This window comes from Diabrotica virgifera, chromosome 6 (genome assembly GCF_917563875.1).
Source record: "Diabrotica virgifera virgifera chromosome 6, PGI_DIABVI_V3a".
NCBI lineage: Eukaryota > Metazoa > Arthropoda > Insecta > Coleoptera > Chrysomelidae > Diabrotica > Diabrotica virgifera.
Genome location: NC_065448.1, coordinates 199,780,871 through 199,796,636, shown reverse-complemented (window position 1 = coordinate 199,796,636; position 15,766 = coordinate 199,780,871). Strand labels below are relative to the sequence as shown.

At 30.9% G+C, this 15,766-nt stretch overlaps 1 protein-coding gene and 2 long non-coding RNA genes across 6 annotated transcripts in view; 1 reads left to right on the top strand and 2 right to left on the bottom strand.

Moving 5' to 3' along the window:
• The window catches only part of LOC126887133 (nuclear factor NF-kappa-B p110 subunit), a 147,222-nt gene extending 141,586 nt beyond the window's left edge, over window positions 1–5,636 (bottom strand). Inside the window, exon 1 of one of the 4 annotated variants that reach the window (XM_050654491.1) lies at window positions 5,514–5,636. In XM_050654491.1, the coding sequence (XP_050510448.1) occupies window positions 5,514–5,541 (28 nt within the window). In that variant the 5' untranslated portion in view covers window positions 5,542–5,636. Of the gene's footprint in view, window positions 1–962; window positions 1,234–5,513 lie in introns of those variants that run through there. The other 3 variants (XM_050654492.1, XM_050654494.1, XM_050654490.1) reach the window with 3 other exon arrangements.
• An 83-nt stretch (window positions 5,637–5,719) lies between these two features.
• LOC126887134 (uncharacterized) lies at window positions 5,720–6,967 on the top strand. Its single transcript, XR_007698969.1, has 2 exons — window positions 5,720–5,915; window positions 6,128–6,967. It is a non-coding gene; the product is annotated as an uncharacterized LOC126887134 (long non-coding RNA).
• Window positions 6,968–9,503: 2,536 nt separating this feature from the next.
• On the bottom strand, window positions 9,504–11,468 carry LOC126887135 (uncharacterized). Its single transcript, XR_007698970.1, has 2 exons — window positions 11,093–11,468; window positions 9,504–10,711 (listed from the first exon to the last, which is right to left on the bottom strand). It is a non-coding gene; the product is annotated as an uncharacterized LOC126887135 (long non-coding RNA).
• Window positions 11,469–15,766: the final 4,298 nt, after the last annotated feature.

Genomic DNA, 15,766 nt, shown 5'->3' with positions numbered 1-15,766 from the left:
AGCGAACGAGGATTGAGAGAAGAAAACTGTAATGATAGGACGTGGTGGTAAGTGGGCATCGGACAACGTCGCAGGACGTTCTAACCCAAATGTAAATATATTATGCATTATTTTGAGTTGTGTAGGTTTTCTTCGGGATGAGCAAAGTATTCTTCAAAAAAATTAAGTAAGACAAACTAAGATATTATGCATAATAAAAGATATTTGGAAATATAAAAAATTCAGACGAATGTAAAGGTTCACTGTAAACTCATTTGAACATATTTACTTATTATAAATACTGGTAAGAGTAGGATGGAAGTAAAAAAAAATAAATTACCAGACCTAAAACACCACAAAAGAATTAGTCCTTGGAAGACTACACACATGAAATAATAATAAGCTAGCCTATGATGCTGGTTTTTGACCAGTTATTTAATTCCTGAGGAGGGTGGAACCAAGTGGAACGTAAATATAACCTAAAAACTGACTATAAATATAAACAAGATTTGCTAAATTGTAAATAACTTCCTGGTTCAGTTTTAAATATAACCTCTATTTACTATTTCCAGTTTAATCTAAAATTCCAGAATTGAATTAATATCAAGGTAATAACTTATTTATTATTAACAATGAATCAGTGGCGCACTAGAATTTTTCTCTGGGAGGGGTTTCTTGGGAACCGGAAATTTTTGTATTGTTTGTGAAAGACAAGTTCAATTTTCCTATTTTTTATACGCCCTGGGAGGGGGGTTTTAACCCCCAAAAACTCCCCTTGGGTGCGCCACTGCAATGAATATAAACTTTCGTGCAGCTGGTATCCTATGCATGTTCCTTCTTTTGTTTGTTTATGTGAAAATTCCTTCAAATTTACATTAAAAAAAACAAAACAAATTGTATACATATTAATGTAAAAATATTGGTGTCAAAAATGTATACCCAAAATGAACATTATTTGGCTAAAAATTACCACAATTACTTACTACTCTTTTCAAGGGAAGTATAATCACTAAAATAATTTTCTGTCAACATAATTAAAGTATAAAAATGCACTAAATAACACTGATAATTATATCTTAACTGAACAGCTCACCTCGTGAAACTAAAGTATTATACAAAACATTTATCCAAAATACTGATTAATCAAAATTACCGAGAAATGGGTTATTCCCCAGCTTAGTTTGTGGGCACTTTGTTAGATTTGCGCAGTAAAGGGGGAGAACTAAAAAATCCCCTCATCCAACGCTGAGGTCACAGTATTTGTAGAGATGGCAATGAAGGAAATGATAAATAATAGGATATTTTTATTCGGATCCGTGATTGAATCGGAGAACCGTTCCAGCGCGCAGCGGGACATTCAAACTTTGTACATGATCGTACTACAATTTGTATAGTTTACTGTTGTGCATTAACATTGTTGCTAAAGTTTAAATCAAATACAAAACTAAGTAGATATAAAATATAGACAGAATTAAAATAAAGAAAAATTTAAAAATAGGGAACTTGCACATTTTTTTTATTACATATAATAATGTTCAGTTTTGTAAAAATGAGATTTCCAAAATTTCACGCTTCAAAAACTCATAATAAATTAGAAGTACAAATTTAAAGTCTTCTGTATTTTAAAATACATAGTTCAAACGGCCCGTGACGTCACATAGTTTAACTGTGGTTTAACTATATGGTTCCGTTTATGGTTATATTTAGGTATATTCTTCTACCTTCTTGGGTATTTGGCCAGCTCGTCGTCGCGGAATAAAGGAAAAATATTTATATTCTAATGACATTTATCGTATGTCATTGTAATAATATAATATACCAGGTTGTTGAGATTGGAGTTTGATATAGTTATTGAAGGAAAGGAAAGAAGGTTTACTATGGAAAATAAAACCACTTTGTAAAAGTACAAATTTTCTATGAATAGTTCAAACGATCAAAAACACTTGTAACGTCACATAACTGTATTTTCTACTGGCGTTTATAATGTCTAATTTAAAATTATATACAATTTTGTTTACTTTGTTGGTGGAGAATGTAAACATATAACCCGATGACGTCACGACGCGTTTTGGGCTGGCTGGTATAATTTGAATTTTTAATCGTCTTTAGGGGCCAAACGAAAGACAAACAAAACTTTTTTATCTTTGATACATGTTTTAAATTATGTTCTGTTGTGATTTGTAACATTTTTTTCGAATTTAAAATTTTATGCAAGTTCCCTATTGATACCATGTTTTAAACTATTAGGAGGAGTAAACTCAAAAGGCAGATTCACACCCAGTAATGTCACTAGAAAAATATCAGATTCATCTTTTTTTTTATTTATCATGTCGGCCTTCTACGGTAATTCATAAATATTATATATTATGTTTATGTATATATTTATCATAACACGTCGCTGAAGAGTTCTGCAAACAACTGTTTTTATGTTACAAATCTAAAAACTACAGGAATAGAGCAGAAAACACAAAAAATCGCTGATATAAATTGATAACCTATGAATCTTAAATGCCATTAGTGTCAAATTTTCATTTAATGCCAACACTGTCAAAAATTTCATAATTTATGGAGTAAACCATAGAGATATATTAACATAAGTGAGCCTACCTTCCGCTCTTCCTGACGACAAGATCTCATGGACTGGTTTACACCATCTCTTTCTAACACATTGTATCGAGAAACTAAGATGAGATTCAGTGTGAGTATAGGCACGGAAGGGGAGGACTACTGTCGCAGCTTTACTATGCGTAAGAGTGAGACAGCACTGATCCAAAGAAAAAAGATGGTGTCGTCACTTCGCTTTGAATGACACTCTCTCTATGTTAATATATACCTCTATGGAGTAAACTTGCCTGCGGTTGGACCAATTATAAAACAAACATTTACAGCTTGCAATTCTACCTGCAAGACGCAAGAAAGTTGCCTAAAGGCATGCGCAGTATGTCGTCAGTTGATTATTGCATGCAACTTCTTGCAATTGCGCGATAATCGGTTTGGTGCCATTTTTTCTGCAAGTTTTCATGCAAGTCTAGGGGAATTTGATTTTTCCACAATATCAAATGTCATTGACGACACGGATTCACGAATACATGCCGATCAGCTGTTTTCTGTTTGTGAAATACATAAACGATGGAAATGAATGAATAATGAAATGGCACTTTCTGTGATTCTATAATTATTGTAAATTGTATATTAAGTTACGGAAGCTCTCTCTCCTCTAGCTAAGTACCTTAGGATAATAATTAATTTGTGTTTCGCAGAAATAGTATTTCGAAATATAGATTTCTTTGTAATTGTTCAATTTTTTCCAAGGGTTTATTAAAATGTACATTCATTCCTAGAAAATTAGAGTCATTTTCATCATCTACTTGGATAAATTCTTCTGTTGGAGATACATTATTACCCCTCTTCTTGTTCAACTAAGATCTTACTCACCATCTCCGATCTCGGCGTTCTAAATTAGTGACTAAAAGGCTGGCTGCAGCAATAATACTTAAAGTTGCTGCTACCGCCTTTTTCCTTTTATATTTGGTTATTTCTGATAGTCTTGGCATTTCGAAATTTACCAAGTTAAATAAACAGCAATAAAGTAATTAAAAAAAACAAAAGTTTATAAGTTAGGTTAAGGGTAAAACTTTCAAATTGCATGCAAGCCAGGTTGCAAGCTGTAAAAGACCATGCAATAGACTTGCATGAAAGTCTTGCATGCAAGAAATTGCAGCAAGTTTTCTTGCAAGCTGTAAAGCGGTCTTTACGGATTACATGGTAAATTTGAATTACTACTAGTTTAAAACCGACATATTAAATAGATCCTAACATGATATTAACGAATAATTGAGAGAGGAAAATAAGATAAACTCTAACAAATCAAACTCATATTGGTTTATTATATATACTAGGCACTAGGCCATTTAAATAACCACATTAAAAAATATGGTCGCTTAATTTTTAAAGTTTTAGAACAATAAAAATACTTTTTGATTTTAATGTTTACCTAGTTCGTAAGGCCGGTCTTTTCACCTCCGAATAACTAAGCTTTGTTTTTAAACCAAGAGGAGTAAACTAAAAGGACAGATTCACACCCAAGAAAGTTACTAGAAATATCACCAAATACATCTTCTTTTTTGGTCGATCATATCGGCCTTTGACGGTAAGGTAATCCATAAATATTATATAGGGCTTTTCATCGATTGTCATTTGTTTCGATCTTCTGTCATAATGTTTTATAATCTGTGTATAATATTAATATACACGGATTATACGACATATGACAGAAGCTCGAAACAAATGACTGTGAATGAAAAGCCCTATTATAGTAATACGTCGCTAGAGTTCTAAAAATCTTTTATATATAAAAACAGATATATGCCACTAGTGTCAAAATTTTATTAATACATATGTCAATGCCTTCTAGTATCATTTATGTGTCAAAATTTGTTAACAGTGAAGTAAACATGAAGTAAACTTTCCTGAGGTTGGACCAATTACAAACAAGCTTTAGAGGGCGCGGGAAATTTGAATTACTTCTCTTGGTTTAAAACAGACTATAGTTATCGGGAAGTTTATTTGACAGATTTACATGTAATCTGCCGGATAAACTTCCCGATGACTAATTATTCGGAGGTGAAAAGACCGGGCCTAAATGTACATTTTTCTAGAAAATTATGTATTAACTGAAATTCATTTAAGAATTATGGTCTGTTTTTAAACCAAGAGGAGCAATTCAAATTTAGCGCGCCGTGATGTTTTTCGTAATTGGTCCAACCTCAGACAAGTTTACTCCAATGTTATAAAATTTTGACACTAATGAAATTTATGAAAATTTGACACTACTGGCATTTCATAGGTTAATTAAGTTATATCGGCGATTAATTGTGTTTTCTGCATTATTCCTTTAATTTTTAGATTTTTGGTCAAATTTTATACAAAAAACAGTTGTTTTTAAAACTCTTTAGCGACGTATTAGTATAATATATGTATGGATTACCGTCGAAGGCCGATATGATCAACCAAAAAAGAAGATGTATTTGGTAATTTTTCTAGTGACTTTCTTGGGTGTGAATCTGTCTTACTCCTCTTGGTTTAAAAACAAACCATAGTAGTTATAAAAGTGCTCCAAATGCAAAGAATTAACGTCTGGTTGGATTACTTTGCCATCTCTAACTTTACGCATGCCTAATAATTTAATTCTTCAAAGAAATAGTTTCATGTTATCTTATCTAAAATGTGATATATTTATTGTAATATCAAAAACGTTCTCATACAAATAATGTTTTATATTTATAATAGCATTTTTTTTTAAATATTTGCATAAAAAATGTTTTTTGAATGGGATTAATCCTTCTGTTTTACATGTCTGGCCTTTGTTATCATACATATCCAGCACTGTCAATTTCATTGCATTACTAAAATGTGGATGTGGAAATCTACCAAATATAAATCTGACAACAACTAATTGTATATTTCCCGATCAAAAGTAGAACTCTAAATATGAAAATTTTAAAATTACATTAATTTGTTACTACCCTACTTACTTTTAATGAAATTTTTAACACTTGACATCACAACAATGGTTGATAAGTATTCAAATTTTATGGGAGAGATTAAATATCCAGCACGCAACCGCGCTGTTGCCAGATTTACATAGCGGGAATTTTAAAATTTCTAATGCGAATTGGTTTAAAATTTGACATCCGAATCTTAACCTTACTTTTGTGATTATTTATTTACAAATTTAAATAAATTAAAACAAGTATTGTATGTACTGTGTTATAATTTAAAACGCTTAATTATGTTAGTCCTAAAAAGATTAAGCCCAAAAGAGATATACTTGTTTACAGTGCAAATTAATGGCAATAGGGATTTACGATTTCATTTGCAGGAAAAACATGGGCAACCTACCCAGTTGGTAAAATTTCAATTCAAAAACTCTTTAGGTAGGTATGGAATAACTTCCACATTATTATTTATTTTTTAAGTATTAAGGTTGATGTTGATATCAAAGGTAGTTTTATGTAGGTAGATATTAGATAAAAGTAAGCTATAAGTAGTATAACCACAGCCTAGGAGGAATTCCTCCTATACTGTGGTATAACCAAGGAATATAGACTGGTATAACTTCCCATGTAATCATCTGTTGTTTTTGTAGATTTTACTGTGTGGATGGCACAGGAAGAGAAACAAAATAATATTCAGTACTGCAGTCACAGGAGTACAAAAACATGAAGCATCTTATTATGTATGTATGCCATTCTCAAACAATAATTATTGTACAAAACAAGATAAAGACACAGCTTTAAAATCCCAAGGATCCTGCGAAAAGAAAAGTGAAAATGTCTCAATTAATGTAGTATAGATAGACATTTTTCTTTATTTTAGTATTAAATAATTATTTAGAATATTAATATGTATTAGTTTTAATAGTATTCATATGTATTAGTTTTAATAGTATTAATATGTATTGTATGAATAATTCCCATCATGTATCTGCTAACTAAAGCAACAAAATAAATCAAAATGAAAAAACATTTCAGTGACGTAGCACCTTTACTTTACCTGGCGGCGAGGTGAGTTATTAGGTAAATTCTATTTTCTTACATAATATACTTAAAAATTAATGGTGGTATTATTGTGGTTTATATTGAAAGCTAAAGCAATTAAAATAATTTTTTCTGTTAATTATTTAACACATTCACAGACACGACTGCATATGAAGTCATTTGCTCCATAAGAAGACGTGGCTACAGGCAAAGCGTGTCCGTAAATGTGTTAATAATAATAATTTTACATCTATTGTGTTACACATACATTTTACTATTAAAGACAATTATGAAAATGTCAAAAACGCCCACAAAGTGGCTTTAAGTTTTATTACACAGTATGTGGACTTCAAATAGGACGATTATGTTAAGTATGAGCAGAACAAAGACTAACAATTAATGTTTTATTGTCATAGGTTGTCTTTTTTCATTATATTTAATGCAGCTTTCTTTAAAATTCAGTAATCCATATATTTCAAATCCTTTAACTGACCAGCCAACAGAGTGAAGTCTAAATGACATGTTTTTTTAGTCTTAATTGGTAGGAGACCTAAACATGACCAAAATATGATGTCAGGTTTAATGACCAATTTGCCATCAATAGGGCTTTTCATCGATTGTCATTTGTTTCGAGCTCCTGTCATGTGTCATACAATATTAATATATTTACGCCATACGTCTTTGATTTGTATCATTGGTATTACCAATAACGTATGACGTATATATATTAATATTATGTGACACATGACAGAAGCTCAAAACAAATGACTGTGAATAAAAAGCCCTATTCATCACATCTAACTTGAATGACATTAAATTGAGCAATTAGTGGCAACGTTTTATTGTGGTAATTTTGTGACGTAAGACATCTTTATGACATGTATTTACGTCATATTCAATTGACATCTGTATTACATCAAGTTAGTTTTTGGGTGTACACAACTAAACAACAGTTTTTTTATTGATAGGTTTATTTCGCTAAATCAAAAAAATGAACATAATTAAAATAAGATAAGAATAACAAATATGATTTGCTACCTACAAATGTGTTAGGGCTAAAAAATATAGTATTTTTACTACAAAAGCGATATTACGTAGGTTAAAATTTTTGACGTAAGATAACTGTCAAAACATCAGATTGTGACTTTTCATTATTGCCATGTTTATAATAAAATGACAATAATGAAAAGTCACATTCTAATGTTTTGACAGTTCTCTTACGTCAAAAATTTTGACCTACGTAATATCGCTTTTGTAGTAAAAATACTATACATAAAACATGACATTACAGACTTTGACCTAAATCTAAACTAAAAAGTTATTATTGTTATAATCGGAGTTAAAAAATATAGTAACAAAATTTATGAACAGGTTTAACCTTCCGATGACCAACCTTTTTTTTGTTACACGGATGACCAAGGGGGGGGGGGGGGGGAAATGGTCAAAAATAACATTTAACAAAAAAATGAAGTTTTGTAATGGTCAAAAATAACATTTAACAAAAAAATGAAGTTTTGTTTTTATTTTTTTTAAATTTTTTTTATGGCATGGACTTTATGTCATTCAGCCAGTCACAACATGAGTATTAGTGTCATGTGTAGTGTGTATGTTGAGTAAGTGCCTTGTTACTTTGCAAAGTCGACGTCATTAGCGTAACACTACTTGGAATTACACATAATAGACGCTATTTTACTAAACATCAACTTCAGAATATATTTTTTATTCGTAAAATATAGGGAATTCTTTTTATTTCAAAATATGAGGATATCTAGAATGATATTAAAGTCAAATAAAAAAATAATGAGTTAAAAATTGAAAATACTTTTGAATTTATTAAAGAAAAACATAAGCTGGGGTCACAATTTCCCCCGCTTGGTCATCCGAAGGTTAAGACTGTTCAATAAAGTAATTCCTAGCTATAAAAATAGTTTTTACTTATTATATTATATCGATATATTTTTGGCAAAGTAACGTAAGTGACATTTTTGGGGAAAAACATGTTTTTCCATTAAACTAACACTATTATTGTTTAGAAATTACTACCAAAGTGTAGTAAGCCTAGAATTACTTTAAACATAATATATATGTATAGGCTTACTACACTTTGGCAGTACCTTCTGAACAATAATAGCGTTAGTTTAATGGGAAAAACATGATTTTCAAAAATGTCACTTACGCTACTTTGCCAAAAATGTATCGATATGTCGTATACAAAAGAGGTAATTAAATTTTTATAGATATATTTCCGAAAACATTTGTATCCTGTGCCGCATATGGTTGATTTATTAATTTTCATTATAAAAATAAAATAAGTACATAATTAAGATATTTAATACAAACAAGACAGTTCGAGAATTAATTACTAGACTAGATTACCTAGAGAAAGAGAAGAGAAATATGATTATGTCATCGTAACAGGTTTGGATAGACGCTGAGGAACCGGAAGTGTTGAAATTGTCTATGGGAAAAATGATAAACTTTACAGATACAAGTAGAGATTAAATCAGCTCTTAAGATAGAAGAGAGAACATCTCTGCATTTCGTGTACTAATCAAATACTAATATCTAAAAATATTTAAACTGATTGTTGTGCAGGAATATTACAATACATAAAAGTAACATATTTTAAAACACATTATGGGCATATTCAAAAATGTAAGTAAAATATTTACATATACACAATATAATTTAAAATAAAAATGTTACCACTAATCCATTTTTTAAATATTATTGAGAGTTGATTTACTTACAAGAAAAGATAACACGAACATTAAACACTCCTATGACGTTGATTTGAAAGATGGATGTAGGCACAAAGATGACGCAACCAGTGTTCATTTGTGGGTAAGTGAATGCTTACAGACCGGGTTATGTCCAATATTATTTTACAAACAACAGGGCATACTAATTGAATCGTTTATTTCAGAAAGAGGTCAAGTGACAAATCTTGACAAAATGAGTGCAAAAAATTAATTTTTTTTCTTAAACAATTTAACAAGATACATTTTTAAAAAATACAACATTTTTTAACAAATACTCCAGGTTGCTAGGTAGAATTTTTATTTTATATAATGTGATTGTTTGTTGAATGTAAACAGTGTGTAAACTTTATTTTCTCAAAAGTGGATACTTGTGACTTGACCCCTTTCTGAAATAAACGATTCAATTATTGATAATCCTCCCGAATTAAACAATAATGATTTTTGTCTTATGTGTTTCCATGAATACTGTGCAAAAGGAAATATTAATTAAGTTTGGTAAATCGCTTATCGCAACTAATGGAACTCATGGGCTCATAAAAAATACTTTTATTTACCAACTTTTTTTGAAAAAATACATGAGTGTGCTGGTATTATATAGTCAAATGTTTTCATATCAGACATAACTAACACTTTTTACAATGCCTGAATGTAATGGGTTCTGTTCCTAATAGACTGTTATGTCCCTGGTACATAGACAAGGCATGGCAAGTAAATCTTAATGAAATATCTGATTCTGAAAAAATCCTATGTATACAAGACATTGAAAGAGCTGCAATACATGTTAGATTCAGATAGAGTATTAATAGGTGTTTGGGTAAAATTCTAAATGATGCAGATACATACAATTTTGGTAAGTATTTCCAGCAGAACTACTGTAATAACTTCCAACAATGCACCTATTGTTATAGGAAGGATTATGGAATTAAAATACCAATAATATGACCATTGAAAATCAGTTGTTATTGTTTTTAAGGAATAAAACTGTTGAAAGGGTTATAAAGCTTAAAAAAGGTAAACCTGTTGAATGCTCCATAACGTCTAGATACCGAACTGTATTAGCTTGCTATTTTACAAGATAATAATGTGTATATACTAAAAGAAAAAAAAACTGAATACCTTGTTGAAACACAAAAAAACTTGCTGCTCTAAAAAACTAAATGCAATGTCTGCAATATATGTATACATTCATTTAGTTGTTCCTGTATAGATTATTCAATAAAAAATACCATATATAAACACATTCATTATGTAGCAATGCAAGATACTGCAGATCGCATTCAACCTAAAGACTTTTCATTTTCTAAAAACTAAACGGTGTCAGGTGATGTTGAACAGCTGTTTTCTTATATCTCTACGTACTCTATGTACTCCTGTGATTGCAGTACTGAATATTATTTTGTGTCTCTTCCTGTGCCATCCAGACAGTAAAATCTACAAAAACATAACAGGTGACTACATGGGAAGTTATACTACTCATAGCTTACTTGTATGGGCCATTCCACAAATATATGTCTGTTCCAGACCATCGCAACAACGAATATTTTAATGTGCAACATAAGAAGTATGAAAGTAAATGGCTCTAGAAATTATTCCAATAAACAAGAATGGAATTTGCAATTTAGTTTAGTACTTCTTATGTTGCACACTAAAATATTCGTTGTCGCGATGGTCTGGAACAGATGTATGTTCGTGGAATGGCCTCTATCTAGTATCTACCTACATAAAACTACCTTTGAAATCTAACTTTTTGATATCAACATCAACCTTAATACTTAAAAAATAAATAATAATGCGAAAGTTACCCATACTTACCTAAAGAGTTTTTGAATTGCAATTTTACGAACTGGGTAGGTTGCCCATGTTTTTCCTGCAAATGAAATCCTAAATCCCTATTTCCATTAAAAAATCATTTGCACTGTAAACAAGTGTATTTTTGTGGGCTTCATTTTTTTTAAAGACTAACATAATTAAGAGCTTTAAATTATAACACAGTAGGTACATACAATACTTGTTTGAATTTATTTACATATTTGTAAATAAATAATCACAAAAGTAAGGTTAAGATTCCGATTCGAGAAAACACAACTGTCAAATTTTAAACCAACTCGCATTCGAGATTTTAAAATTCCCGCTAATAGAAAATATGTAAATCTGGCAACAGCGCGGTTGCGTGCTGGATATTTAATCTCTCCCAAATTTTATTGACTTCTTCTTTTTTTCCTCGTTGGTTGGACTAACAACACAAGTATGTTTATACATCCACGATAATATTTTGGTTGTATTGTTTGTTGCATATGTATTGTGTACGAGAGATATTCAGTGATTTGTTCTTCAACTTCCTTTTACTCCGTATTGTTGATATGTTCTTTTTTTACTTCTTCTTTTAAGTATTGACATTGACAACCAAGTCGTACTGCATTCTGCTGATGAGTTTGCTACACATTTTTCTTAATTGAGTTTGTCTTCGTCTGCTTCTTTGACTTTTCTCTTTTTCATGACTGTTCCTTTCATGATTATTGATGTATCTTGAAATTGTACTCTGTGCTCCTTGTCTCAGGCATGTTTACACATATCTGGGATTTCTCGGAGTCTCTATTCTTGATGTATGTTTCATACTCCTTTACCCTAACACTTACTGGTCTTGCAGTTTCTCCCACTTAGAACGAAATTGTTGCATTCACAGGGTATTTTGTAGATGCAGTTTTTGGATCTTTCTTTTGTGTTCTTGGATTATTGGATTTGGTTTTGGACAGGATGGATTTCAGAGTGTTGGTTGTTTTGAACGTTGTTGTGATGCATTTTTTGTTTCCTATCCTTTTCAATTTTGCTGATAATCCCTTTACATAAATGTTGTCATCTTTGAACTCATTCTTGTGAGTGTCTGTGAAGTGCTTGTGCTCTTTTGTTGTTTCTTTTCTTCAATCTTGTGGAATTTCTTGTTTAAACGAGTAGTCTTTTTTTGTCAAAACATTTATTATCAGGTTTTTTCTTCCTGGAATGCATTTTCATTGGAGCAGGTAAGCTTAGGGCTCTATCATACAGGGATTTAATAATTCCTTTCTTTAAATTTATATTGAGGCTGGAAATTTAAATATGTATCTGTTGGTGAAGGTTGGTTTTATGTAGACTTTGGTTGTATATCCTGCGTTTTCTTTTGTGATTAGCACATCCAGAAAAGGAAGTGTATTGTTCCATGGTGAACTTGATGGATTCTTCTGTATTGTTGATGTCCATCAGAAATTTGTTCAATGCCTCTGGGTTCTCCACCATACCATGGGTTGTGTGCATGCAGGGGCGTAGCAGAGGCCCCCGCAGCATGAAGCTTGCGGGGTGTCGCAATTGATTAGGGGCCCCATCTTGTCGTCTGATATTATGTAAAAATCTGTTATATATTATTTTACGTTGTGTGGTTAAATTTAAAAACGTAAATTTCTAAATAGGCATATTCAGCAAGTGAGTCATCTCATATCTAGAAACTTAATCCTTTGCGAACTCTCGAACTTTTATGGTGACGACAATAAACTATAATGCTTTGTACGAGACTATTGAAAGGTTTGAGAATTGCAATTTGCCGAATTTTTGAACAATATTTATAAATCTAAAAATTGGGTTTCTCTTTCATCTTTACCTACGTTTAGTATGTTGATATAATTATCCAGAGGCGTAATGGAGGCCCCCGCAGCATGAAGCTTACGGGGGCCCCAATATGTCAGGGGCCCATCTTGTCGTCTAATATATGTAAAAATGTGTTGTAATATTATTCGCATACATACATTTTTTAAGCAGTGCAATATTGCAAATGAAGTTGCCCATCCGAATTAATAAAATTGTAGATATATTCGCTAATAGTAGTGCACGAAGAAAGTTGTTCATCTCATAGAATAATACTAATGTAATCATTTAGTAATTTTTGTTCTATTTTATTCTATACCAACAAGTAGGCCATTCTATACCAAGTACATGACAGTTTTGGAGTGAAATTCTCAGCGTCACGATGGACGTATTTGCTTGACAATTTGGATTTAGGTTCTAGTTACACCCCACTTTAAAGTTGGACTTATGCCGTTGGTTGCTTTTACTTTAGAGAGTGACATCCCTTCTTGGGGTGAAAACAAACGTTTAAAATAAGTCAGGAAATGTGTAAATTGACTAATTATAAACAACTTTTTTTCTATAGAGTTTATTTATCTATGTTAATACTTTTCAAGTCATTTGCAAGTTAAAATGTTTATTTTTCAACAAAAAACAGGTTTTCAGAAGGGTTTTTCGAAAATAACTCTAAAGTAAGTATTTTATCGAATTAAATAATAGATATCGAAAAAATATTTGTAGCAAAAATTTAGCTTAGAAGATACAAAAAAGGTGTACTTATTCATGAGGTTTATCGACTCAGTAAAAGCACAGTTGAAGCTCATGAAAAATTATTCTTATTCGTCCAATTCCAAATCGAATATTTCAACCTTAAATAACCAAAATGAAGCACTTTTCGGGAAAAATGCTTTTCGGGAAACTTTTTTTAAATGAAAAAAAAAGATTTATTTTTTATAAAAGTTTCTAGCGCCAGAACTATAGGTACGTACGAGTTATGCTCAAAATAAAGTTAGCCCCTTTTTTGGCAAAAAAAAATCGTAAAAATCCCCCCCTATTTCGCACCCCAAATAAAATATATCGTTAGAGCTGCACCATTTACTTTAAATATTTATTGTTTATATGATCTGTAAGTTTGACCGGTTCGAAAATCTTATTTTTGAAAAAAATTGGTTTCATAGTAAAAAAAGTTTATTAGTTTAAAAAAAATGCCTTTTTTCAAAATAACATAAAAAGTATTAGTGATGCGAAAAATCTCAAAGCGTAAAGAAATGTAGGTTTTGCTTTTATAAATATTTTGGCTTTATTTTGTTTTTCTGTAAGACAAAAATTGGTTATGGCTGTTTAAAATTTGCGTATATTCGTGATTAGTGACTCGTTCAAGCTCTTTCAACTAGAACTCTTTCAAAAATAAGCACTATGAACCGGTGAAACTTACAAGTCATATAAAAAGTTAAGAAATTTGTAAAGCGATAATGATTATAGTTTCATTTCGGATAGGGGAGATTTTCACAATTTTTTTACCAAAAAATGGGATTAACTGTATTTTGAGTGTAACTGGCTTAGTTTTGACGCTAGAAACTTTCGTAAAAAATAAAAATAAAGCGTTTTTTTAAATACACTTTAAAAAAGTTTTAATGAGTTTTCCCCGAAAATTATTTTATTTTTTGGTTATTTCACGTTGAAATATTCGATTTGAAATTTGACGAATAAGAAAAACTTTTCATGAGCTACAGCTTTTCTTTTACTGGAGCTACATTTTTGCTAAGAATGGTTCTCTTCGATCAAATACTTACTCTTTGAACTATTTGCAAAAAATCGCCTAAAAATGTGTTTTTTTTTTGCTAAACAATAAACATTTTTACTCATAAATAACTCGAAAAGTCTTGAGTTGACCACTTCGGTGGTGACACTGGAAATTACACGGTATTGCCATATTTAACGTTCATTTACTGGGAACACATAGCAGTGGGCAGTGGGGGCCCATGGGCAGAATTGGTGTAGGGCCCTACATCCTGCCATTAAAAAAATTGTTGTTATAACTATGGTACCTACATAGTCAACTACAGGGTTTTCCCTTTTAAAAATTAAAAAAAAAAATACTATTCTAACTGGGAAATAAGCCACAATTTAACTTGAAAAATTATTTTTTTTTCTTTTCTTATTGGCTTTGGATTGCTTGCTCCATTCAGCCAAACGATAAAATGATTTTATTGACATTTCGACTTCCACTTCGGACGTCGCTATCAAAATACAAAATATTAATGTACTTATTTATATAAAATTAATATTTTGTATTTTGATAATGACGTCCGAAGTGGAAGCCGAAACGTTAGTAAATTCATTTTTCAAGTTAAATTGTGGCTTATTTCCCAGTTAGAATAGTAAATTACATAAATGCCACAGAACAATATTAAAAAATGTTGATCTACTTTTAGCAATATATTTTTAAATAATAAAAAACACAAGGGCTTTGTCTTGTTACAGTAAAATATTAAAAGTAAAGATAGTTAAGATGCATGGTTAAAGTCACGGTACTTTTCGAGATTTTTTTGAAAATTCCTTGATTATATCGGACATGTCTCGAGATCTTAAAACATCGTGTTCAATGCTCATTATTATAGAGAGGTGATTCAAACTCTCTTGGCTCATCATAGACCGAAGTCGATTTTTAATTAACTTAAGTTTTGAGAATGATCCCTCTCCACTGCAGTTAGTTATCATCAGAACTAAATTTAAACGAAGTGTCACCTCAACGTCTGGAAACACATAATTCACATTATTTTCTTTTATCAGTCGGTACATTTGAAGCTAGTTACTTACCGTAAAATGGGGTGACTTTGACCGATTTTGTACTTTAATCCTATAAAAATCATATTTTAAATTTTGCTACATTTT